This window comes from Microcebus murinus, chromosome X, assembly GCF_040939455.1.
Source record: "Microcebus murinus isolate Inina chromosome X, M.murinus_Inina_mat1.0, whole genome shotgun sequence".
NCBI lineage: Eukaryota > Metazoa > Chordata > Mammalia > Primates > Cheirogaleidae > Microcebus > Microcebus murinus.
The window spans coordinates 115,621,688-115,648,429 of NC_134136.1; the positions used below are offsets into that span (position 1 = coordinate 115,621,688).

At 36.1% G+C, this 26,742-nt stretch overlaps 1 protein-coding gene and 1 pseudogene across 11 annotated transcripts in view; one reads left to right on the forward strand and one right to left on the reverse strand.

Moving 5' to 3' along the window:
• CASK (calcium/calmodulin dependent serine protein kinase) overlaps window positions 1-26,742 on the reverse strand; it is a 381,055-nt gene that overhangs the window by 43,168 nt on the left and 311,145 nt on the right. For all 11 annotated transcript variants that reach the window (XM_075999330.1, XM_012781844.2, XM_012781842.2 and 8 more), the window contains 4 exons: window positions 24,950-25,027; window positions 21,479-21,559; window positions 14,261-14,449; window positions 4,038-4,116 (listed from right to left, as the gene is read on the reverse strand). In XM_075999330.1, the coding sequence (XP_075855445.1) occupies window positions 4,038-4,116; window positions 14,261-14,449; window positions 21,479-21,559; window positions 24,950-25,027 (427 nt within the window). The remainder of the gene's footprint in view (window positions 1-4,037; window positions 4,117-14,260; window positions 14,450-21,478; window positions 21,560-24,949; window positions 25,028-26,742) is intronic.
• Window positions 23,669-23,737, forward strand: LOC142866087 (uncharacterized; annotated as a pseudogene).

Here is a 26,742-nt window from a genome sequence, read left to right on the forward strand (position 1 = left end):
AACTGTAGAACATCAAAGACAAAGATCTTAAAACACCCAGAAAAGACAAATCACCTACACAGCAAGGGAAATTGTAGTGATATTAGCCTTCTCAATATCAAATAATGCTCCCCAAAGGATGGTCTGAGATGCAAGAAGGAATGGTGAGCAAATGAAATCATAAAAATTTATACAAATCAAACAGAAATGACCATATATTTTAAAACTAATTTCAAATTTGTGAATTTAAAATAGGACAGAACTAGAACACTGGGAAAAGGAAGAGCATATAAATCAGAAGGAGTGTGATCAAATTTAGTGTTTCAATGTCTGTATTATCTGGGAGTGGGATTAAGATACTGTAACTTTAGTATATTCAAAGTTAAATATAAGTAATAAAATTTCAAGGAAACCACTAAAAGGACAGAAATAAGGTGCCAAAATTCTAAACTACTAGTGGGGGAAAAATGGAACAGAAATAAGAATAAGAAGATCAATTTAAAAATGGAATAAAAATAAATTAAAAAGCCAGATGGTAGAAATCATCACAATAAATATTAATGGATCGATCCATTAAAAGATAGAGATCATCAGTGTGCATTAAAAAATGAAACACTCAGCTTTGGAAATGTTCAAAAGAGACATACTAAAGCTTACAAGCACAGAATAACTGGAAATAAAAGGATAGAAAAAGACATGTTAGCAAACACTAAAATAAAGCTGGAATAATTATATTAATGCTAGGTAAAATAGATTTTTAACTAGTAAATATTAAGACTAGAAATGGTCACTAGGTACTTATATGTAACTAATAAAACAGCTTCAAATATATAAGACAAAATGGAGAGATCTACTAGTAGAAATTGAAAAATTCTACCTTAATAATGGGATATTTTAACAATTATCGATAGGTTAAATGGACAAAAAATTAGTCAAGATATAGAAGATTTGTGCAAAATAACAACTCCAAGCCAATCATCATCTAGAAAACTCTACATGAGACAAAGAATAAAAATTCTTCTCAAGTACACATGGGCCATTTACAAAAATGATTAAAGTGCTATGCCAATAAAGCAAGTCTCAACAAACCTCAAAGAAATGGTGTCATACAGCCCACATTCTCTGACCACATGCAATTAAGTTACAAGTAAATTACAAAAATATATGTAGAAAACCCCTTTAAATGTGGAATGTAACAAACACTTCTAAGTAACTTATAGGTCAATGAAAAATATTATTGTTAGAAACATAAAAATACTTAGAACTGAATTACAGTAAAAATGCTTCATATCAAAACTGGTAAGATACAGATAAAACAGTACTTAGAGGGGGATTTTAGACTTAAATGTGTATATTAGAAAAGAAGAAAGACTGGAAATAAACGAACTTTGTGTTTAATTTAAGAAGTTAGCCAAAACCAAGAGAAAGAATGAGATAATAAAAATTAGGTTATAAAACAATGAAATAAGGCCGGGCGCGGTGGCTCACGCCTGTAATCCTAGCTCTTGGGAGGCCGAGGCGGGCAGATTGCTCAAGGTCAGGAGTTCAAAACCAGCCTGAGCAAGAGCGAGACCCCGTCTCTACTATAAATAGAAAGAAATTAATTGGCCAACTGATATATATATAAAAAATTAGCCGGGCATGGTGGCACATGCCTGTAGTCCCAGCTACTCGGGAGGCTGAGGCAGAAGGATCGCTCGAGCCCAGGAGTTTGAGGTTGCTGTTAGCTAGGCTGACGCCACGGCACTCACTCTAGCCTGGACAACAAAGCGAGACTCTGTCAAAAAAAAAAAACAGGCCGGGCGCGGTGGCTCACGCCTGTAATCCTAGCACTCTGGGAGGCCGAGGCGGGCGGATTGCTCAAGGTCAGGAGTTCAAAACCAGCCTGAGCGAGACCCCGTCTCTACCATAAAAATAGAAAGAAATTAATTGGCCAACTAATATATATATATAAAAATCAGCCGGGCATGGTGGCTTGTGCCTGTAGTCCCAGCTACTCGGGAGGCTGAGGCAGGAGGATCGCTTGAGCCCAGGAGTTTGAGGTTGCTGTGAGCTAGGCTGACGCCACGGCACTCACTCTAGCCTAGGCAAGAAAGCGAGACTCTGTCTCAAAAAAAAACCAAAAAAACAATGAAATAGAAAATAAACATACAATGGAGAGAATGAGCAAAACCCAAAGTACAGTTTTGAACAAACCTCTGGCAAGGTTGATCAAGAGAAAAAAGAAAAGGCACAAATAAACAATATTATGAATGAACAGAGGACATAATTATAGAGAAGGCAGAGAATAAAAAGGTAACACAATACTATGAAGAAGCTTTCTATTGTAATATTTAAAAATTATATTACATTATATATTATATTATATATTATATAATATTTTAGGAGAATGTAATTTATCAAAACTCACTCAAGAAATAGAAAGCTTAGATAGCCTTATAAATGTAAAAGAAATTGAAGCAGTTGTAAAAAAGCAAAACTAATGATATTTTTATACGCAAGGTATTCAAACTTTCAAGGTATGAATCATTCCAATATTATAGAAAGTCTTGCAAAGCATCAAAGAAGGAATGCTCTCCAAGTCATTCTATGAGGCTAATGTAACTTTGAAACTAAAACCAGACAGAGAAATACAAGAAAGGGAAATTAACTACAGGCCAGTGTCACTCAAAAATGTAAATAACAAAATCCTAAACAAAACACTAGCACACAGAATAGAGCAGTACATAAAACAGATAATATACAATGACTAAGCTGGGTTTATCTGAGAAATGCAAAGATGATAAAAATTAATGATCACCACAGCAGATGCATAAAATGTGTCTGATTTAATCCAAAACCCAATCATAATTAAAATGCTCAGCAACTAAGAATATAAGGGAACTTTCTTAGCCCTAATACAAGGTATGTACTAAGAATCTGCATTATTCTTAATAGGGAAACATTGGAAAGATTCCTTTTAAAAACAGGAACAGAACAAGTATGTCTACTACACCACTTCTATTAAAGACTACAGGTCCTAGCAAATGCAGTAACATAACAGAGTTTAAAGAAAGAATGATCTTATGACTTACTGAATATACAGCAAATTATTAAAAATAACAAACAAAAAATATATACTGGTATCTAAGACTGAACATCTTCCTGTGGGAGTGCTGTATACTCTCTATGCCTATAAAGAACCCCCTGAAAGCAGCAGTGATACCAGACACCATCATGTATACACAATGGTCATCTCTCAAGAGGGGAATAAGGCACTAAAATACTTAGGGTGTTACTTCTTGTTCTCTGGGGATAAGGAAAGAGGTGTCAAGTACAAAAATAACCCTCTTTCAAAGAAAAGGAGCCTGTCAGGAGAACCATTTTTGGAGCATTCTCTGAATACTAGTGCATATAACTCAGTTCTTTCAAAAAAAAAAAAAAAAAAACCCTAAATCTAGATGTCCAAACCCTGTTCATCCTTGAGAGTTAACTGAAGTTACAATTTCTTAAAAAATCATTCTTTATCTACTTCAGTTCTTAGTGAATTCCCTCCATAGAATAATAGCACTTACTGTAGCAGGTATTAAGAATTTAATCATCAATTTGACATCTCTTATCTTACCATTTACTTTTTGTATTATTAGTCATCTAACTCTGTGATGTCCTAATTTATAAATAGCATATCTTATTCCTGAATGAGAAAGCAATTCTTAAACTGTTATTTAACTTTATATCTATCTCTCTATATATATATCTCTCAAATATTCCAGAATAGATGTCTCCTCTATATCCTGCCACCTGATGCGATACTTTGCTTTATCTCCCATGGTCTCTAATAAGTCACAATCTAACAGTGATCCAGAGATGTTCCAGCCAATAGAACTCTAATATACCCTCCCTTCATTATCTATATGCTAGAGCATGTGCAGATGAACAAGAACCAATGGAGGCCAACAGTGATTGAAATTAAAGATAACAAACCTATCTTTTATATGGATCATAGAAAACACTTTCTTCACTAGGCTATAGGAGAAAAAGTTAAGGAAGGCAAAGAAAGACATATATATGAAACTTACCTTGCCTGTGAATCATGCCCCCATGCATAATTCTTGCAACGATACAGTGATTTAGCTCATTCATTTTTAAAGTGATTCCCTGTAAAAACAAGTTCAGTAAAAGAATTACTATGAGAGCACGTCTTTTAATATTTGTAATTTTCCTGTAGATAATCTTAATTACAAAGGTTAGAAAAACATTAAAGAAAATATGGAAAATGGAGAAGAACATCCATTACCCTCCACACACAAAAGTGCTCCATAACAATAATATTATTTTTGGTATTTTTATTGTTATAATAATAGTATACATATATTTTATACAGTGCTTTTTATTTATTTATTTTTATTTTTTTTAAGAATTGCCTATCTGATTTATTTTTTTTTTACAGTGTATGCACTTTATTTATTTTGTTTTTGTTTTTTTTTTTTTTTGAGACAGTCTCGCTTTGTTGCTCAGGCTTGAGTGAGTGCCGTGGTGTCAGCCTAGCTCACAGCAACCTCAAACTCCTGGGCTTAAGCAGTCCTACTGCCTCAGCCTCCCGAGTAGCTGGGACTACAGGCACGTGCCACCATGCCCGGCTAATTTTTATATATATATATTAGTTGGCCAATTCATTTCTTTCTATTTTTTATAGTAGAGACGGGGTCTCGCTCAGGCTGGTTTTGAACTCCTGACCTTGAGCAATCCGCCCGCCTCGGCCTCCCAGAGTCCTAGGATTACAAGCGTGAGCCACCGCGCCCGGCCTTGTTTTTTTTTTTTAATCACTTGTGTAGGTTTTATTTTTTTCCTTTTTTTTTATTTTAGTGTATTATGGGGGTACATGTGTTAAGGTTACATATATTGGCCATGCCCCCTCCCCCCTCAAGTAGGAGCTTCAAGCATGTCCACCCCCCAAATGTTGCACATCTTACTCGTTGTGGTTGTATACACCCATCCCCTCCTCCCCACCCCACCCTCCGATAAATGTTACTCCTGTATATCCACTTAGGTGTTGATCCATTAATACCAATTTGCTGGTGAGTACATGTGGTGCTGGTTTTTCCATTCTTGAGATACTTCACTTAGTAGAATGGGTTCCAGCTCTATCCAGGAATATACAAGAGGTGCTATATCACCATTGTTTCTTAAAGCTGAGTAGTATTCCATGGTATACATATACCACATTTTATTAATCCACTCATGAATTGATGGGCACTTGGGCTGTTTCCACAGCTTTGTGATTGTGAATTGTGCTGCTTATAAACATTGAAGTGCTTTTTAATCTTCTAATTATAATATGATTATTTTCTATTTTGCTCTATTTTTCATGCTGTCAATTATTACTATTTTTTATTTTAATAGATTTATGGGGTACAAGTTGAATTCTGTTATATGTATATATCATATAGTAGGTAAGTCTTGGCTTTTAGTGTGCCCATCAACCAAATAGTGTCCATTGTACCTCACAGGTAATTTTTCATCCCTCACCCCCTCTCGCCCTCCCCATTTTGAGTCTCCAATGTTCATTATATCACTCTGTGTGCCCGTGTACCAGTTATTTTTTTAAAATAGTTTTTGGCTGGGTATGGTGTCTAATGCCTATAATTCTAGCACTTTGGGAGGTTGAGGCAGGAGGATTGCTTGAGGCCAGGAGTTCGAAACCAGCCTGAGCAACATAGCAAGACCCTGTCTCTATAAAAAACTTAAATTTAGCTGAGCATGGTGGCGTGTGCCTACAGTCCCAACTACTCAGAAGGCTTAGGTGGGAGGATGGCTTGAGCCCAGAAGTTCTAGGCTGCAGTGAGCTTTGACTGTGTCACTGCACTCTAGCCTGGGCAACAGAATGAGACTCTGGCTCTAATAAATAAATAAATAAATAAAACTAGTTTTTATTGATATATAATTGACACACACATATTTAAAGTGTACAACTTGATAATTTGAAACCATCACTACAATCAGGATAATGAATATATTCATCACCACCAAAAGTTTCCTCATGTTCATTGGTAATTTACTCCCATCCCTCTGTCTTACCCACCACGTTCCCAAGCAACCACTGAAATGCTGGTCAAAAAGCTGATAGTTGCTGATCAGTCAAAAAGCTGACAGAGAGTGAGTTTTGCTGACTATAGATTTGTTTGCACTGTCCATAAATGGAATCATAGTGTGTACTCTTTTTTGCTGCTTTTTTTAAACTCAGCATAATTATTTTGAGATTCCACCATACTGCTGCTTGTATCAATAGTTTATTCTTTGTTCTTGCTGAATAGCATTCCATTGTATGGACATACCATTGTTTATTCATTCACTCACTGAATTGGTTTTTTTGGCTATTATAAGTAAAGCTGTATTCCTGGGTTAATCCCCATTTGGTTATAACATATTCTTCTCTTTTAAAGATATGGAACACTTCGGGCATTTCTGTATTATCCTTATATGGAGGTGCAAAGGTCATGATAATATTTTCTTTTTCCTTTTTTTTTTTTTTTTTAAGAGACAGAGGTCTTGCTATGTTGCCCAGGCTGGTCTCCAACTCCTGGCCTCAAGCAATTCTCCTGCCTCAGTCTCCTGAGTAGCTGGGATTACAGGTGAGAGCCACCACGCCTGGCCATGATATTTTCTGTATTGTTGACATTTTAGTGAAATAAGCACATATTAACCTTTTCATATATAGTTGGGTTTGTTTTTCTAAAATGCAGTTTAGAATTTTTGCATGTATATTCATGAGGACTAGTCTGTAGTTTTCTTTCCTTATATCTTCATCTGGTTTTGATATTAGGGTAATGCTGGCTTTATAGAATGAATTGGGGCTGGACACGGTGGCTCAGACCTGTAATCCTAGGACTCTGGGAGGCTGAGGCAGAGGAATCACTTGAGCTCAGGAGTTGGAGACCAAGCTGAGCAAGAGTGAGACCCTGTCTCTACTAAAAATATAAAAATTAGCTGGGCATGGTGGCGCACACCTGTAGTTCCAGCTACTTGGGAGGCTGAAGCAGAATGCTTCAGGCCAGGAGTTTGAAGTTGCAGTGAGTGATGATGATGCCACTACCCAGGGTGCACTCTACCCAGGGTGACAGAGCGAGACTCTGTCTCAAAAAAAAAAAATGAGTTGGAGGCTAGGGCGGTGGCTCATGCCTGTAATTCTAGCACTCTGGGAGGCTGAGGTGGGAGGATTGCTTGAGCTCAGGAGTTCAAGACCAGCCTGAGCAAGAGCAAGACCCTATCTCTACTAAAAATAGAAAGAAATTAGCCGGACAACTAAAAATAGAAAAAATTAGCCAGGCATGGTAGCATGTGCCTACAGTCCCAGCTACGCGGGAGGCTGAGGCAGGAGGATTGCTTGAGCCCAGGAGTTTGAGGTTGCTGTGAGCTAGGCTAACGCCACAGCACTCCAGCCTGGGCAACAGAGTGAGACACTGTCTCAAAAAAAAAATGAGTTGGGAAAAATGTTTTTTCAATGTTTTGGGAAGAGTTTATATAGAATTGGCATTACTTCTCTATTATATGTTTGGTAGAATTTACCAGTGAAGCCATCTTGTCCTGGAGTTTTCTTTGAGGGATGGTTTTTAACTACCAATTCATTTTAAAATAGTATAGGGCAATTCAGTTTATTCCGTCCTAAATGACCTTTGGTAGTTTCTGTCTTCCAAGGAATTTTTCCATTTTATCTAAGTTGTTGAATTTATTAGCACAAATCTGTTTATCTTATTTCCTTATTATCCTTTTTATATCTGCAGATTCCACCACTTCTCTCGTGCCTGATTTTGGTAATTTGTGCCCTCTTTTTTCCTCCTGATTGTGCATTTTCCCTGATCAGTCTGATCTTCTCAAAGGAAAACTATTTTTGTTTTACTGATACTCTATCACTTTTTTGTTTTCTATTTCATTAATTTCCACTTTGATCTTCATTATTTCTTCTACTCACTTTGGGTTTAATTTACTCCTTTTGGTTTTAGTTTCTTAAGGTAGAAGCTGAGGTCACTGATTTGAGATGTTTCTTCTTTTCTAATATAGGTATTTAGTGGTGTGGTATATATTTCTCCCTAAGTACTGCTTTAGTGGTATGGTGTTATGATATATGTATATATGTGTGTGTATATGTTTTTGTTCACAGTCCCTGGCTCATAACTCCTCTAGTCCTTGTTATGATGTTGGGGTACTTTAGGCCTCAGGAGCAGGTCTCAGGAAACAGAATTTCTTTCTGACCTTCTCCTGTCCTCCTTTCACCTGTTCAAGGCAGGACTCTAATCTGATTGTGGGTCAAAAGACCCTCATTCCAAAGAAGGTCCTACTCCCTACCCTAGAGGAAAGAATGCTGAAAAGACAAGCCTTGCTGGGTTTAGTTCATGCGCTTTTTGTCCCATCACATTTCTACATAGTTGTCAATCATGCCTATGTAATGAAACCTCCATAAAAACCCAAGAGGATTTGGAGAGCTTCCAGATAGCTGAACACAAGGAGGTTCCTGGAAGGTGGTGCACCTGGGGAGGACATGGAAACTCCGTGCCCAGGTTGTGGGAAGCCCAATTTGAAGCCAGTCGGTCAGAAGTTCCCAAGGCCTGGACTTGCGACTGGTGGGGAGGAGAGATCAGTCTTGGGAAATGAGCCCTCAACCCGTGGGACCTGACACTATCTCCAGGTAGATAGTGTTGGAGTGTCGTAATTGAATTAGAAGATGCTCAGCTGGTGTCTGCTGCTTGGTGTGTGGGGAAAAACCCCACATTTGGTCACAGAAGTTTCCCCTGTTGACTGTTGTAGAGTTTATAGGAAAGCACAGTTTGAGGAGTGTTTTCCAAAAGCAAGTGGCATCCCACAAATTCTGATTTGTCATGGTTCATTTTCATTCACTTCAAAATACTTCTTAATTTCACTTTTGATTTCTTTTATCCATGAGTCATTTAGAACTGTGCTATTTAGTTTTCAAGTATTTGGAGATTTTTCTTTTTGTTATTCATTTTTTTCTTTTTCTTTTTTTTTTTTTTTTGAGACAGAGTCTCATTCTGTTGCCCTAGTTAGAGTGCTGTGGCATCAGCCTAACTCACAGCAACCTCAAATTCTTGGGCTCAAGCAATCCTCCTGGCTCAGCCTCCCGAGTAGCTGGGACTACAGGCATGCGCCACCATGCCCAGCTAATTTTTTCTATATATATATAATATATATATTATATATATAATATAATATATTATTATATATATATATAATTTTTTCTATTTTTAATTGTCCGGCTAATTTCTTTCTATTTTTAGTAGAGACGGGGTCTTGCTTTTGCTCAGGCTGGTTTCGAACTCCTGACCTTGAGTAATCCTCCTGCCTCGGCCTCCTAGAATGTTAGGATTACAGGCATGAGCCACTGCACCTGGCCTTCTGTTATTCATTTCTAATTTAATCTTATTGTGGTCTGAGAATATGCTTTGATATTAATATAGCCACTCCAGATTCCTTTTGATTAATGTTATCATGGCATATCTTTTTCCATCCTATTACTTTTAGTAGTTGCATTAGGGCTTGTCACATATATCTTTAACTTATCAGTGTACCTTCAAATGACAGTATACCAATTCACATATAATTAAAGAACCTTATAATAGTATATTATTTCTTTCCTCCTGACCTTTGTACTATTGTTGTCACGTATTTTACTTTTACATATGCCATAAACCCCAAAACATACTGTTATTTTTGTTTAAACTGACAAGTATCTTTGAAAGAGATTTAAGTGACAAGAAAAAGAGCTTTACCCATGTAGTTACCATTTTCAGTGCTCTTTGTTCCCGTTTTGTAGATTCAGATTTCCAACTATTATTTTCCTTCTGTCTGAAGAATACACTTTAATATTTCTTATAGTGTGGGTCTGCTGAATTCTTTCAGCTTTGGTATGTCTAAAAATGTTTTTATTTTGCCTTTGTTTTGAAAGATACCTTTTCTGGGTTTAGAATTCTAAATTGAGAATTTTTAAAAGTACTTTAAAGATATTGCTATGCTTGTTTGGTCTGTTTCTGATAAGATACTGATGCTATCCTTATCTTTGTCCCTCTGTATGTAACATTTCCTTTTTTTTTTTTTGCTCTGTTTTTAAGATTTTCTGGTTTTTTACAGGTTCTAAGCAGTTTGATTATGATATGCCTTGATATTGTTTTCTTCTTGTGCTTGGGGTTCACCACGGTTCGTGGATCTGTGGGTTTATAGTTTTCATCAAGTTTGGAATGTCTTCAGTCATTATTTTTTCAAATATTTCTTTTTCCTCTTCTCTCTCTTCTTCGCAGACTCCAATTAACTTTATATTAGGCTACTTGAAGTTGTCCTAAAGCTCAGTGATATTCTTTTCATTTTTTGTCCTAAAGCTCAGTGATATTCTTTTCATTTTTTAAAATTCTTTTCCTCTGTGTGTTTCACTTTGGATAGTTTCTATTGCTATATCTTCAAGTTTACAATTTTTTCCTGAAATGTCTAATCTTCCATTAATCCCATAGTGCATTTTCTGCTAATTCTAATATCTGTGTCAGTTTTGTGTCATTTTTGATAATTCTCCACATTATAGATCACACTTTCCTGTCTCTTTACATGCCAAGTAATCTTCGATTGGATGCCAGACATTGTGACTTTTACCTTGCTGCATGCTTGATGCTTTTGTCATCCTATAAATATTCTTAAGCTTTGTTCTGAGATATAGATCAGTTGCCTAGAAATAGTTTGATCCTTTGGGTCTTGTTTTCATGATTTGTTAGGCAGGTCTGGAGCAATTCTCAGTCTGGAGCTAATTAGTCCTTGTTAGTAAGGCAAGACCTTCCTGAGCATTCTACATCATGTCCTGAGAATGAGGAATTTTTTCAGTCTGGCTGGTGGAAACAGGTATTGAGTGTCAGATACTGTTCCTTCCAATCTTTTTGGATGGTTTTCTCCTCAGCTTTGCATAGTTTCCTCTCATACTTGTGCTGACTGATTCTTTGCTAAATACTTAAGGAGGCCCTCTACAGATCTTTGAGATTCTCTCTCTGTGAAGCTCCCTCCTCTTCAGTACCCTGTCCCATGAACTCTAGTTGCCTTGTTCCCCCCAGACTCTCAGCTGTCTCCTCAATTCAGGGAGTCTGCCTGGTCTGCCTCAGTTCCTCCTCTCTATGCTGTGGCCTGGAAAATCTCTTAAGGTAGTAAGATGGGGTAGTCATAGGGGTCATCTTGTTTGTTTTCTTTCTCTTAGGGATCACTGTTCTTTGATGCCTGATGTCTAATGTCTTGAAAACTGTTCTTTCATGTAATTTTGTATTCTTTATATTTTTGGTTGTTTCAGATGAGAGGGTAAATCTGGTGTCCGTTACTTCAGCTTGGCCAGAAGTGAAAGTTCTACAGTCATATTCAATCCCAGAATACTATTCTACAGAGCAGATTACTTTTTGTTTTCCAGTTATTTACTATTAAAAAACAAGTATTCATAAACATATTTTTGCACTAGACCTGGCTGATCCTAAGAATCACATGGGGAAGTTTTAAATAATGCTGACTCATAAACCTATTCTTTAGATTTAGATTCAGGAGGCCTGGAATGGAGCCCAGAAATCTGTGCTTTTAAACAAGCTCCCTCAGTGAAAGTGGCCTTGAATTTCAGATGGTGAAAGGTAGGGACTCAGCTTTTTCTTTTTCATTGGAGAATAACACTCTGACAGAAAGCTTCACAAAAATATCTGAGACTTTAACTTAACTTGGACATTCCATAAAATATAACTTTGCATGGTTCCTACTTTGTAGTTCTCAGAAGTGGTAGATGAATGATGTGAAAAATTGGTTTATTAAAACTTTTTTAGTTCCACCATCCAATTGTAATGTTCAGGTTTCATTTCTGACTTGTACATTCAATCAACTTGTATGGTTACTAAGAGGAGTATTCCTGGAAAAATGCTGTAAATTAATGTTAAGTCAAATCTAATTTCATAGGGGAAATGATAGTATAATAAAGGTCCTACACCTGAAACTAAAAGATTTATTGTATACATTCAACCGACATTAATGTGAATCTATTATGAGGCAGGCACTCTGTTAGGCACAGAAGTAAATGAGACAGAAAGGGTCTCTCATGGCTAGGAAAAGTTCACCTCAAACCAACTGCAGTTAATATTTATTATTTTCTCTGCCCCAAACATTTTTCTGTAGAGAGAAATTGACTCATATTCTCTCTGTTCCCAAGTTCATAAATTCCAGGGAAAAGACTGGCCCAGCTTGGGTTAGGCATCTACTCCTGAACCTACCAGTTTGAAAAGTTGGGGGATGTTAAACTCCTGGCCTTTCTTTGTTTATATAACTATTTTCCTTATTGTGTAAGCTAGTTCAATTTTGGTCTTTGTCATTCGCAACTATGGGAATCCCAATCAATAAATAATTACAAGTATGATGCTATGAACGGGAACACACAGGGTATAATGGGAGTGTATCACTTTGGGGAAGAGACATATTACAGAGGGTTCAAAAAGCAAAAAAGGTCATATAGAAATATCTTTCACAGTAATATAATGCTTTGAGTAAGAAAACTAAGCAAATAAAGCTGTATTAAATATAATAGAGAATTGTAATTCCTGTTTTCATGGCAACCAGTCAAAAAGAGAATAAATATACAACTTCACTAGGATCACAGAAGACAGAAGAGAGAAGGGCTTTTTGAAGGAGACTTTTAGGGGACACTCAAATCTACTTTATGCTTTCTGAAAAAGTAACTCAGGGATATAGTTTTCTTTTTTTTAATTTCAAGTATTAAGGGGGTATAAATGTTTTTGTCGTAATGCTTATAATGCTTAAGTCAGGGCTGTAAGTATGCCCATCAGGGACATAGTTTTCTGCTTTTATTCCGTCTAAGTTTCTATGTACTCAGCCTTCACACGAAAGGTTAAGCAACAGTTGTTGGGCTGCTTTAGAACATGATGATCATAGGACACTTTGGGGCCTCCTTTATGTAGTTCCTTCCACCTTCTTGTCTGCTTTGGTTGGCGGAACATTACCCCTTCTTCTTGCCTCTCTGACATAGCCTTCTTTCCTTCCCAGCTCTGTCATAATTGGGTTTGTTAAACAAACTGTGCTAAGCTGCAAATTTACTTGCTTAATGTAGCTAGCCCTGTGGAACAAGAGCTCCAAGAAGGGGCCATGTCTTATCTACCACTAAATCACTGGCATCTAATATAGTGATTTGCACTTAGTAGGGACTTAACAAATATTTGCTAAATGAGTGAATGAAATATTAGACATTTAAAGCTAGGTGGGATCTTGGGGTTCATGTAGTCAACTATATGTTTAGAGATGAGTCAACTGAGGCCCATTGATACGAAGTGATTTGCCCAAGGCACCCAAAAGCTGCTACTGCCTGTGCTCTTAAGCCAAAGAGTTGCCTAGAGAGCACCAGAAACGGTGAGGTGATCTGCATGTTTCCTGTCTGCTGCAACATAGCCCAACTGGCAACATTATACAGTAAATGAGAATTATGACCAGAAATGTCTACAGTTGAGGGCTCTCTGGAAATCATGGTCACAGAATCACTGTTCTGTACCTCTTCCTTTAATCTGGAAGGAAACTGGGCAACTTTTTAAAGTAGGTAATTTGTTTTTCTATATCCCTTTTATATGCTCTGGGAAAAGATATGAATGCATAAGTTTGAATTTTTTTCCCCTAAAGATATGATTTCTCCTCCAAACTTGGAACTTGTCCTATGTTCCCTGTCTCATTGCCCATTGAATTGTACAAACCTAAAGTTTAAGGGTTGTCCTTGATCCTTGCTTCTTCCTCAGTCCCTACTATCAATCTATTAAGGCTTTCTGAATTTACTCTTTCATCATTTCTTACATCTGTTCACTTATTTCCATCTTGACATCCATCCCTCTAGTTCAGAGTCCCATCATCTCTCCCTTGTATTACTGCTATAATAGCCTCAACACCAATACCAGTATTTCAAATTGTCCCTTTCTTTGCTGTCCCAGAGGTTTTTACATTCTGGAATAATGTATCCGCATGTGCTCTCTCTCTCTCTCTTTTTTCGTTTTGGTTGAAGGGCAATTGTGCAAGGAGAGGTGAGAGAGAGAGAACCAGCATGCCTAAGATATGGTGTCAGGTGGAACAATTCTAGGAAAGAAGGGCAGGGGCAGTTGAAGATCTGGAAAGTGATTTCTTTAAAACTATCCATTGTCCTCCTTCCTTCCCCACCTTCTAATAGCATAGGTTTAAGTTAACTGATCTAACTCATGATGGGATTTTATGAGAATACAGAAAACTTTCTTTTCCTACTCACCATTGGTTCATCCGTGTTCTTTTGGAACTGTACCAGCCGAACTCTGGTCACATTCTCCATATCCATGTCTCCGTTAGCACTTTCTGGAGAATCACCGTTTAAGTAGGGAGAGGTGGGAGGAGGTGTGACCCTCAAAGCTTCATCACTGTAAACTTCATGTGCCACTACGTCGTGAGTCTGAAGTAAGGCCTAGTATTTTATAAAGAAAATTAAATATTAATAACATTACCATTCCAGCAGAAATTTATTCTACAAACATAGATAATATCATTCTTTGCCTCTCAAAGGTATAGCTCCTTTAAAGAGTGTGTTATACCTACATACAAGCATACCTCAATTTGTGACAAATAATCATGATAAATGGATTTTTAAAAACATGAATGAATGAGTGAGTGAATGAATCAATGAATGTATGTTTGTTGATTACTTGGGTCAGAGGTGTTGTCTGATACTATGAAAATGCACCAAACTAATTTATTCAAATAAAGGCAAACACAATGCAATTTCAAATAATTTAGCAGAAAGACTTGTCTGTAAATAGAGCTGGCAAATTTGTGCAGGGGCTTAAAATTGAAGCAAATGTAATAAAAACAGTGTAATAAAAGATGTACTGAGCAAGTATCTTTTGTCAATGGTATTAACAATACTGACTTTTATATAATCCAAAAGATAAAGATAATTTGTAACATATAACTTAGTAAAAGAAGTAAAAATACATACAAATGTACCTTAAAAAATATAATTTTCCAAAATATCACATATGACATAGAGCTTAAAATCTAACATATTAAATATTTTTGTTCATTTCTATTTATTGGAGCACTTGCCTGAATGAAAAATAAGTTGACAATTATTATGATTACTTCTTTTTGCAAAGCTCATTAACAAACAAAAAGTGATTTCTTTGTATGGATATCTGTATATGTCATCTCAGTGAACTTGGATAATAAATATTCCTTGTTTCCTTAAAAAGGGATAGCCTTCCACTCACATTTTCTGTGCCATCATAAAAAATACTTTTTAATAAGCATGAATATTTGAACATTTCTGTTTCAGAGAGAATCTACAGTTCAATATTAATATTTTAGAGCTTTATACAGATTATATTTTCTTGTTTGCTTACTATAAATTTAGTTCTGCTTCAATCTGTGATCTGTGTGGTAATAAAATATCTGCAGATAATGAAATGCAATTAAAATTGCTTTAAAAGTATAACCCATAGTATCTGAAATTAAGTTATTTAATTAAAAGGCTTATCAAAGTCATGATTTGGGTATTTTAATTTTAAAGGCATGCATACAAGGCAAAAAAGGTAAGAATGCTGCTGATTTGTCATCAGTAGAGAATATGCTTTGAGCAATGTATTCATTTGGCTTTCTAGTAGAAATGGCAGATATTTTCACAGTCTTAACAGGTTTGGGTGAGGGGTGCTAAGGGGCACTCAGCAATGCATAGCTTGAAAGCAGGGCTCCACAATGGCCCTGGATACCTTGGCTTCCTCACCACTACCCTGATTGTACCCTACACTAGTACTCCTGAGTCCAAGTGTGGAGCTTGTGCTATGTGGGCAAATAACTCTTTTCCCAGTTTAATTGTGGCCACTTAAGAGACTAAGATTTAGGGCAAAAAGCAAAAATCAGTAACAGGCAAACTGGCAAACTTCATTCGTTAAAATCACATTCATCATATCAACTATAAATGTGTCTTCCATAATTAGTGAATTTTTAATAACATGCTTTGTATGACTGGAAGATGTATAGTCAGGTAAACAGACAGCTAAGCTTTTATCAGGATAATGCCAGTCTTTGAAATTACATGGGCTGAAAAAAATGTTTATGCTGCTTTTTGCAAATTATTTCTATTCATCCTTTCAATTATATAAGCAAACACTTGTATTTAATGTATTATTTATAAGGAAGAATAAGCTCACAATTGTAATACTCAAATTGAACTTTAAAAGAAAAATGCTCAAATTATGTCACCAAATAAGGTCATACTTGATATTAACCACAATTTGTCACCGTAAGATTGTTACCATAAAATGAAACTTAACCTAAAGCTCTAATTCATATGCAAAGAGAAAAAAAACGGGGCCACTTACAGATTGCTTTTTTGAAAGCTTAAAAAATACGTAAAATAAAAAACAGGAAAATCAAAGTTTGAACATTTTTCTTCAAATATGAGGTATGATTGAGCAATTATTACTAGGCTGAAATAGTTGTTAGTTTTAATTACATAAGAATCATGTAATAGGAAAGAAACACTTTCACTTTTTGTATTGTAGTAAGGATATGTGCTAACAATTTCAGACCAGAGTGAAAAAAACCTGACTACTTCAAAATGAATAGAAAAAAATGTGAATTTTAGGTATGAAAAGTGGTTCCTCTGAAAATTTACCACTTAATAATGAAACTTTCATGACAACTCAAAGGGATTTTAACCATCTTGTTTTTGGAAAAACAGGATGCAAATTTTTTTTTTTTTTTTTTTTTTGAGACAGAGTCTCACTTTGTTGCCCAGGCTAGAGTGAGTGCCGTGGCGTCAGCCTAGCTCACAGCAACCTCAAACTCCTGGGCTCGAGTGATCCTTCTGCCTCAGCCTCCCGGGTAGCTGGGACTACAGGCATGCGCCACCATGCCCGGCTAATTTTTTATATATATATCAGTTGGCCAATTAATTTCTTTGTATTTATAGTAGAGACGGGGTCTCACTCTTGCTCAGGCTGGTTTTGAACTCCTGACCTTGAGCAATCCGCCCGCCTCGGCCTCCCAAGAGCTAGGATTACAGGCGTGAGCCACAGCGCCCGGCCAGGATGCAAATTTTGTTTTAAAAATCTTCTGTTCTAGATCCTATTTCTTAAAGACAGAAATTAAAGCATTAACTTTCTATCCTGCTAAAACATAAGGAATTTATCTTTAATGTTTCATATTTTATAACTGTAATAAGCAAAGGACCTGTCCTTTTAAAAAATCAGTCTTTCAAATGGAATAACTGAAAAAGTAATTAGTGAGACTATATTTTTATCATGACCTCTAAAGATACAGATTTTAAAAATCATTTAAATTTACCATTATTTACTCTCCCTTTAATTACTGCAAACATTTAAAAGTATATGTATTTTCAGGTAATTTAATGTTAAATCCCCATGCTATAATGATCAGAAAGCAAAGAAAAATTCAGATAACTAAGCAAATAAGTGTGAAATTATAAATATGCTAAGAATAACTCCCAAACATTGACATAATAAAAAATTATATGTATTGAAGGATTCCCTTTGGCTATTAATATTTCTTTTAAAATACCAAGATTTTGAAACCATGATTTTAAAAATGCTTATAAGATAGAATACTCCAGCATTTAAAAGTTTATTTAATGTAGTATAGATAGCTCAGAATTATATTTCCCACCTGGGACATTATCCATACATAAGTTTATTTGGAAATGACCAATGAGCTCAACTGAAGTTTATAAGAAAACTGATCAACATTACAAATCAACCCATTTTTAAGAGCATGGGCTTTGGAGCCAGCAAGATCTGGCTTGAACCTCATTGAGGCCACTCACTAGGTAGGTGACCTTACGCAAGTCTCTTTACCTGGTTAGGGCACAGTTTCCTCTCTGAACTGTAAAATGGGGTTAATCACACCACCTCACATCTCAACCATCAGCAGGTCCTGTTGTATTCAACCATTTCCGACCTCTAGATCTGCCCATGTTCCACCATCCTCATCTTTCTCCAAGCCTCTACCACTTCTCTCAACAGCCTCCTAATTGGTCTCCCTCCTTTAACTCTTATCCCTCTACAGTCCATTCTCTACACATCAGCCCTAGCAATCTTGAAAGCACAGACTGGATAATATTTTCCTGCTTGCAATCACTTAGTGTCATCCTGCTGTAAGCAAGAGAAAACTCCAGATTCTTTACACAGCTGTAAGGCCACATGTGGTCTGGCCTCTGCTGACCTCTCTTGCCTCTTCTTATACCGCTCTCTCCCTGTTTACTCTATCCCAGCCACAACGGACCTACTTCTGTGCCTTGAATCTACAAAGCTCCTTCCTGCCTCTGGGCCTTTGCATTTGCTCTTCCCCACGCTTGGACATTCACAGGGCTGGCTCTTTCATATAACAAGTCTCAGCCCAAGTGTTAACTCCTCACAGGGGCTTTCCCCTGACTATCTAAAGCAGCTCTCACTTTACTATCATCTCTGCCCCATTATCCTTTCTTTCTTCATAGTTATCATCACTATATGAAATTCTCTTGTTAGTTTACTTGCTCACTGTCTGTCTCTACCTCATCTACCCATCTCCCAACTCACCCCCACTAGAATGGAAGTTTCATGAGGGCAGATCTGGTTTGTCTTATTCACTACCAGATCCTTAGTTCCTGGTACACAGTAGACATTTATATATTTGATAAATGAATGAAAATATCTTTTAAGCACCTAGCTAGGTATTCAAGAAATCATAAGATTTATTTCTGAAAATATTTACTAATAGCAATACACATATTAACTTCTATCTGGCTTCAGAAAAGCAAAACAAATCAAGGCTTAGAAGCTGTGAGACATGAGGCTATATGAGCCTTAATGATTTTTGTGGAAAAAACCCTTTAATCTTAAAAAAGGCTCTCATTTGGGTATTTGTTAATTTCTTTGGCTTATTTCAAATTGGAAAGATCTGTTGGTCTCAAATGGCCCTATATCATTCTCTGAATTGAGCTGAGGTTACTTAGCAATTTATAGATAGACAGGTTTATCCAAATTTTTTTTTTTTTGATACAGAGTCTTACTCTGTCACCCTGGCTGGAGTACAGTGGCATCATCATAGCTCACTGTAATCTCAAACTTCTGGGCTCAAGCAATCCTCCTGCCTCAGCCTCCCTAATAGCTGGGACTATAGATGTGCGCCACCATGCCTGGCTAATTTTTCTATTTTTTGTAGAGACAAGGTCTCACTCTTATTTAGGTTGGCCACACTCCTGACCTCGAGCAATCCTGCCTTGGCCTCACAGAGTATTAGGATTATAGGCATGAGCCACTGTGCCTGGCCTGTTCAAAATTATTATACACCTGTTTCTACCTATACAAAACTGCACAGGTAAGTCAAGGAGAGGCTAACCTATCTGCAAATGGGCAAGTTCCTAATCAATTTGATATTTTACTGAGAACTTACTATGTACCTTATACATGATAGATACTATGGGGTAACTAATGACATTTATTAGCTAACATTTATTAGGCATTAAGCATATGTTAGGTACTGTGCTAAGCACAGTACATATGTCATCTGCTTAATTCTTATTCCAATTAGATGCGGTCAGCTCAGAAAGTCAGAGTTCCCAGTGACAGGGCGGCAACACTGGAGTTCAACCCCAGGTCATCTGAACTAACATCCTTAACCATTTCTTTACTATAGAAGACATAATGTCTAAAGGAGAATGAATTATAATGTGGCCTACATGTATGAAAAAATCAGCAAACAAGATAATATGAAGGGTAGTTTAACTCCTGATATTTGTGACTCCTCAAATTTGAAGATACTAATAAAGGTATATAGTTGCTTCATTTTCCTGCTCTGTGAAACAGAGATAACAACAATGACTAAATGTGATCATAAGTTGAATGAGAACATCAAAACTTAGCTGAGATGTGGCTGGACACAGAACTGCCCAAGCCTATTCACCAGGGAAGGGATCTACTCCGGCATGCCAGCATGTATTAGAATGTTGCCCAGAGGAATACAAACAAGTGGAAAAGAGAGAAGAGAAAGTTCAATGCAGATTTTAGTTAGGAGAGATTTTGACAGCAGAGGAGGGATTTAAACTGAGTTCTGGGCCGGGTGCGGTGGTTCACGCCTGTAATCCTAGCACTCTGGGAGGCCGAGGAGGATTGCTCGAGGTCAGGAGCTCGAAACCAGCCTGAGCAAGAGTGAGACCCCGTCTCTACTATAAATAGAAATAAATTAATTGGCCAACTAATATATATAGAAAAAATTAGCCGGGCATGGTGGTGCATGCCTGTAGTCCCAGCTACTCGGGAGGCTGAGGCAGTAGGATTGCTTGAGCCCAGGAGTGTGAGGTTGCTGTGAGCTAGGCTGATGCCACAGCACTTACTCTAGCCTGGGCAACAAAATGAGACTCTGTCTCAAAAAAATTAAAATAAATAAAACTGAGTTCTGTGTTTACATACATAAGTTGTAAAAACACACTCACCCACAGGCATAGAACCTGTATTCCTAACTATAACTCACTAAATAGGGCTGCTATCATAGAATAAAGTCAAACACTCTCAAAGATCATATTATACTCGAGTTCAGCCTTTAATGCTTGGGTGAGAGAGTTAGGGAGGGTCAATATGGTAATTGCTTCTTTATAGGTGGTTACTTTGAGAAAAAAATGTATTTCATTAACTGGGTTAAAGTTTTTAAAACACTCTCATAAAACAGCATGTATATCAAAACTCATAGGCAAGTGCTTTGATACACATATTACACTATTATTTTCAAAATATCACCTGCAATAGTAATAAGAATAGGGCTTTTAAGTAAGACTTTCTCCCAAAGGGAAGTCAGCTAAACTTTCCTGTTTTCACATATATTCCACATATACCAATATGGCTAATGTTTAAAAAATGTTATATGCAACATGAATTTCATCTGTAATTGTGCTTTTGAATTGCAGTTAAGTAGATAATGGACCTTTTTCTACAGAAAAGTATCTTATGTATTTTGAGCTTTGTTTAACCATTCAGCTTTATAATAAATGGTTAAATACAGGTATTATCCTCATTTTCCATATAGAAATGTGAATGAAGAAGTGCAAGAGTTTTGCCTTGTCAAACAAGAAATGTAATTCTTCTAATATATCACCTAGGTTTGGAGAAATCTTTATTAGTAAAAATTGTCTCTAATTTCAGCTCTTTGTGGTTTAAGTAACATAAACAGTTCTAGTGACTTAGGACTGTCATGTAAGGAAGAAAATCCCTTGTCTGATGACTACACAGTCCCTGAAAAGCCACTTCACAAACAGCATCTTTACGATTTGGACACAAAGTAAACAGAATCTTAAAGTATTTGATATTACCCGGTATTGTAATCTTAACAGTCTGATATTATATGGATAAAAATGCATTTGATGAAGCTGGCTATACTTTATGAGAGTTCTTAAAAACTTCTTTTGAAAGTGAGATTTTAGATCTATGGAAATTTAATTGTTACTTACCATGAAATGAGGTTGTGTTAAAATACGCTTTAGTTCCTTTGCATCATTATTCTCAGGGTAACATGAAATTTCTTCCAATACCTAAAAAATAAACAAGATATATAGTACTGTAAACATGAGACAAGATTTACAAAATATAGAATTCTTTTCTTTGTTTTGGAGACAGAGTCTTGTTCTGTCACCCTGGCTAGAGTGCAGTGGTATCATCATAACCTATTGCAACTTCAAACTCCTGGGCTTAAGCAATCCTTCTATCTTAGCCTCCTGAGTAAGCTGGGACTACAGGCATCTGCCACAATTCCCAGTTAATTTTTCTCTTCTTTGTAGAGATGGGGTCTTGCTCTTGTTCAGGCTGATCTTGAACTCCTGAGCTCAAGGGATCCCCCTGTCTCAGCCTCCCAAAGTGCTGGGATTACAGGCAAGAGCCATTGCACTCGGCCCTGGAATTCTTTTATTTTTATTTTTTTCTCCTTTTTTTAAATTTCAGCATATTATGGGGGTACAATTTTTAAGGTTTCAAATAATGCCCTTGCCCCCCTGGAATTCTTTTAAATTAAAAATTATGAGTGGGCTTTTATGACAGGCAAAACAATTATTTTGAAAAAAACACTTCATTTTATTCAAAGGTTATTAATGCATAAAAGAATGGTATTGATGCTAATAAAAATGAAATGAATTGTTATAATAGTCTGCCAACTGTAACCCAAAAGGTTATTGAAAAATACAAAACAAAATGACAAGCAGGTAACACTTATTTATTATAGGTTTAAGTAACTTAATGGGAGAATATCTCCACATATCTTTTTCGAAACTTACCATCAAAATCAATCTGTACTAAAAGTTAATAAGAAACTTTCTTTTATATTACCAGCACTGTTAATTCCTTTTAGAAATGTCAAAATGAGGCTGACGTGGTGGCTCATGCCTGTAATCCTAGCACTCTGGGAGGCTGAGGCAGGCGGATTGCTTGAGGTCAGGAGTTTGATACTAGCCTGAGCAAGAGCAAGACTCTGTCTCTACTATAAATAGAAAGAAATTAATTGGCCAACTAATATATATATAGAAAAAATTAGCAGGGCATGGTGGCATATGCCACCGTAGTCCCAGTTACTCAGGAGGCTGAGGCAGGAGGATCGCTTGAGCCCAGGAGTTTGAGGTTGCTGTGAGCTAGGCTGATGCCACGGCACTCACTCTAGCCTGGGCAACAAAGCGAGACTCTGTCTCAAAAAAAAAAAAACAAATGTCAAAATGACATAGATACAAATAAAAACAATTTAAAGAAGAATACTAATTAATTAGAAGACTTAATTAAGAATATACTTAAGTAATTTTCCTTTAAGTAATGTAGAAAATGCAAAAATGCCTGGCAGAATCAACATTATCCTCCATACTCATATGCCGACATAGAGAAAATCATGCTTCTGCGAATGGCTCTTAGGATTAAATGCCGGGGAACTCGAGAGAACAATTTTTAAAAAACCTTCTTTTCTCTTTCTGTTCAAATTTTCTTTACTATTTAGTTGTCAACATTTCCTCTGCACAGAAAATTGGTTGTTTTCAAATAAAATTGTTCTTCAAAAGTTCTCCCTTGCCACCAGGAAAGAGTTTACCCATTTAGCTTGTTTATGGGACATGAGCCCATGGGAAAGCCTCTATTCTTTTTCTGAGTAAACACCTGCTGCTATTCTCACAGCGGATGGCTGGATTCACAGAGAGGTTTTACACATTGTACTCCACTGAATCCCAACCATTGACCCAGTGAAAGATCACTTCAGCACGACTGCATGACAGGGGTATACCACCATCTACCCTGTAGGACTCTCTCACCTCGACCTGCAAGAACCTTACAAAAGTGTCATACTGGGACAGGAGGGCATGTTGTGAGGTCACTTAGCCTGAGCTTAGAGGTCAGCATCATAACTATAATGTCGTGTGTTAATCAACCACTATCTCAGGGAAGAACAAACGAACAAAAACTACAGGTTTTCTTTCTCATCGAAATACCCTGTTAATGAGTGCTGGTTATGCTGTTAATTCATATTGTTTACTGACGATAAACCAATTCTCTTTAGTGTATTTTATGTTTTGAGTTTCTCTGCCAATAAAATGAAAGGACGAAACCACATACTCTTCTCTGGTTCCTTGTTACTCTCACAGTCTATGATTTTAAGTACAAAAGTATGGTTTCCTGTGCTCGCTTTGGCAGCACATATACTAAAATTGCAATGATACAGAGAAGATTAACATGGCCCCTGAGCACAAAGTTGTGGTCTCCTAAGCACAGCTAGGTGGAAATCTTCAGCAGGTTTTCACTGTCCAGTTGAGCCAAAGAATTGTCCCCAGAGTCTCTCTGCTTCTATTTGGGTATTATAAAGGTAGGGTGGTGACTCATGCTTACTGTCTGTGATACCATAAGTCCTTTCAATGAGCGCTTAGTGGGCAAAATCAGGGACCACCTTTCTAAGCTCCTCTCCTGACCAACGGGAGAGGTCTGGAAGCCTCCATGGCATTTGGTCTCATTTCTCAGTGAATAAACAACTATTTTCCAGTGTAGATCTTATGTTTAAAATCTGATAGGAAAGAGATTATGTCTTTCATACTTTTTCACTTAGTAATGTCACTTTGCGGGAAATGTTTTTTTAAAGGGATTTTTTTGGTATAATGACTTACAAGATCAAAAAATGAAAAAAACCTATGTGTTTAACAATGAGGGAATTGCTAATACATTATAATTTAATACCAGCAAAGAAAAAGTATACAGTCATTAGAAGTTATATTTATGAAGACCAAGCAGAAACATAAAAAAATGCTTATTATATAATGTTAGGTTAAAAAAAGATACATTTTGATTACAACTATATAAAAATTTATATGCAAATGAATAGCGACTGGAAAAGGATATGCAAAAATGGAAGCTATTGTGTTAGAGCAATGGGATTAAAGATTAGTTTTTATTTTCTAAACTTTCTGCAATGTCATGTTTCTATCATACATAAATTAAAGTTTGTGAAAGATATAGCCATTTACATCGACAATTTATAAAAATGACTTCTTTGAACTCAGTATATACAATTACTGCAGAAATTTAATTAACTTTCAAACATTACCACCTTAAAAAAGCAACTCAAATTTTCACAAGTCTATTTCTACCAAGTGCAGTAAAATAACTTTCTTTAAAAAAAGAAACTTTCTTTAAAAAAACTTTCTTTAAAAAAGAAAAAGAGAAGTAAAATTAATATTAATGTATTCAAGTTCACACAGCAGGACAAGAACTAGAAATCTAGGCAATATTGCTGCTAAGATTTTTTTCTTTTCTCCATGTTCAGTGATAAACTTAGAAATACTAAATCTGAGTATAAGTAGTCAAACTGTGACTCCAAGGAAACTACCTCTAAATGTGCAGCAGAAATGTCTTCAATAAAGATAGCAAATATGATGACACCAAATACTTCGACAAAATATATCGCTTACCTCTTTGGCTCTCTGCACGGCATCACTTGGAGGATTCCTGATTTGTGGTGAAGATTTTGTGTTAATTTTGTCATACAGCTAAAAATCAAAGAAGAAAATCCAATCAACACTCGTAATTCTTTGCTAAAATTCAGAGCTTCATATTTATTATTTCACTAAATAATATTTTCCTCTTAAAAAGGCAGGCTGATGATTTCAGTGGGATCTTCTTGTTCATAACCTCTTAATCGTTCAATGAAACTTGTTAGAATACAAGTCTTACTCATATCTTTTTAAAAAATCATCTTTAAATAGACAGACCAAAATTCTGTCAATGTGGCAATTTCCTTGCCATTTGAAATTCGTCAATATTTCGGCAATCCCAGTGTTTTTTCCCTCCGACAGAAGCAACTTTCAATCACATGAATACGGAGTAAAATGAAAGAATGCTTTCTGGCCAAGACACGTCTGAAAGAATTTTCACAGAAACCTAAATCTTGGGAAAGGGCAAACCCAACTCCTTCTAGGAAGGAATGTTCTCACAAAAGGTTTATGCTTATTTTACTAGGGCTGTTCATTAACAGATCAGTGCTGGCATCCTTCAGCAGAAGTCAAGGACATAAACTTTTTTCCTTTTGACTTTGCAAATTCAGAGTGTGAGAAGATACTGAAAAGAAACTAAATATATTTTTAAAAACCTACAAACCTAAATGATCCAAAGTTTAACTTTCTGAAGAACATTAACTCAATTCTTTAGAGAACAGATCTCTGTAGTTTATAAATAGAACTAAAATATTAAATTCTACCTCGTATAAAATGTTTCATACTCATTGGTCTGTTTAGAAAAGCGAAAAGTTAAAAATGACCTTGACTAGTCTGAATGCTTCTATTTCCTAACTTCTCTAAAATAGGTGGGGATTTTTGTTGTTGGTTTTATTCTTTTTTCCTTCGCCTGCTCTGTTCACCAATGCTAGCTGAGAGGTCAAATACTGACTGTAAACATTCTTTAGATTATAGTCAGATTTGTTTATACTGATGCAAGATAAATCTTTATGACTTGTAAATATTTGGGCCACATCAGACATAAAAATGCCTAACAAGAGCAATGTGAAGATAGAGCAGGGACCATTTTTAAACTATGGCATTAAGAAAGCACTACTAAATCAGAGGTTAAATATATAGCATAAGTAAACTAGTAAAATACTTCTCTGTTTGTGACATTAATTTAACATTTTAGGGAACTAGTAATTTGTGGCTGGTCACAAACGTTTGCCCAAATTCCTATAGAATATACATGGGGAAGCTCCATCTTCTAAATGGTTTCTATCTCTAAAGATTGCCAATTTTGAAATGTGGAAGTGGAGATTATATTTTTCCCATGAAAATAATGTTATGAATAGTGATTAGGTTCTCAGACTAGCCTATAGAAATGAAATACTGTACATATATATAATTTATAAAGTAAAAAAAAAAAAAACATGCCCATTCCATCCAAGTTGTTACAAAAAAAAAAAAAAAAGAAAAGAAAAAAAACATGCCCAAACAAAACACTGAAAAACTAAGAAACCATAAGTTTATAGAAAAATACATTTAAAATACATAAGACTTGCAAGATGAGTAAGTTCTAGAGATTTGCTGTTCAACATTGTCTCTGTAGTTAACAGTATTGTATCGTGCACTTAAAAATTTGTTGAAAGGGTACACCTTATGTTAAGTGTTCTTATCACAATAAAAAAATACATAATCTTTAAAAAAGACATTTAGTCATCACTTGATATGTCATAATATTAATGATCAATGAAAGATTAAATAAC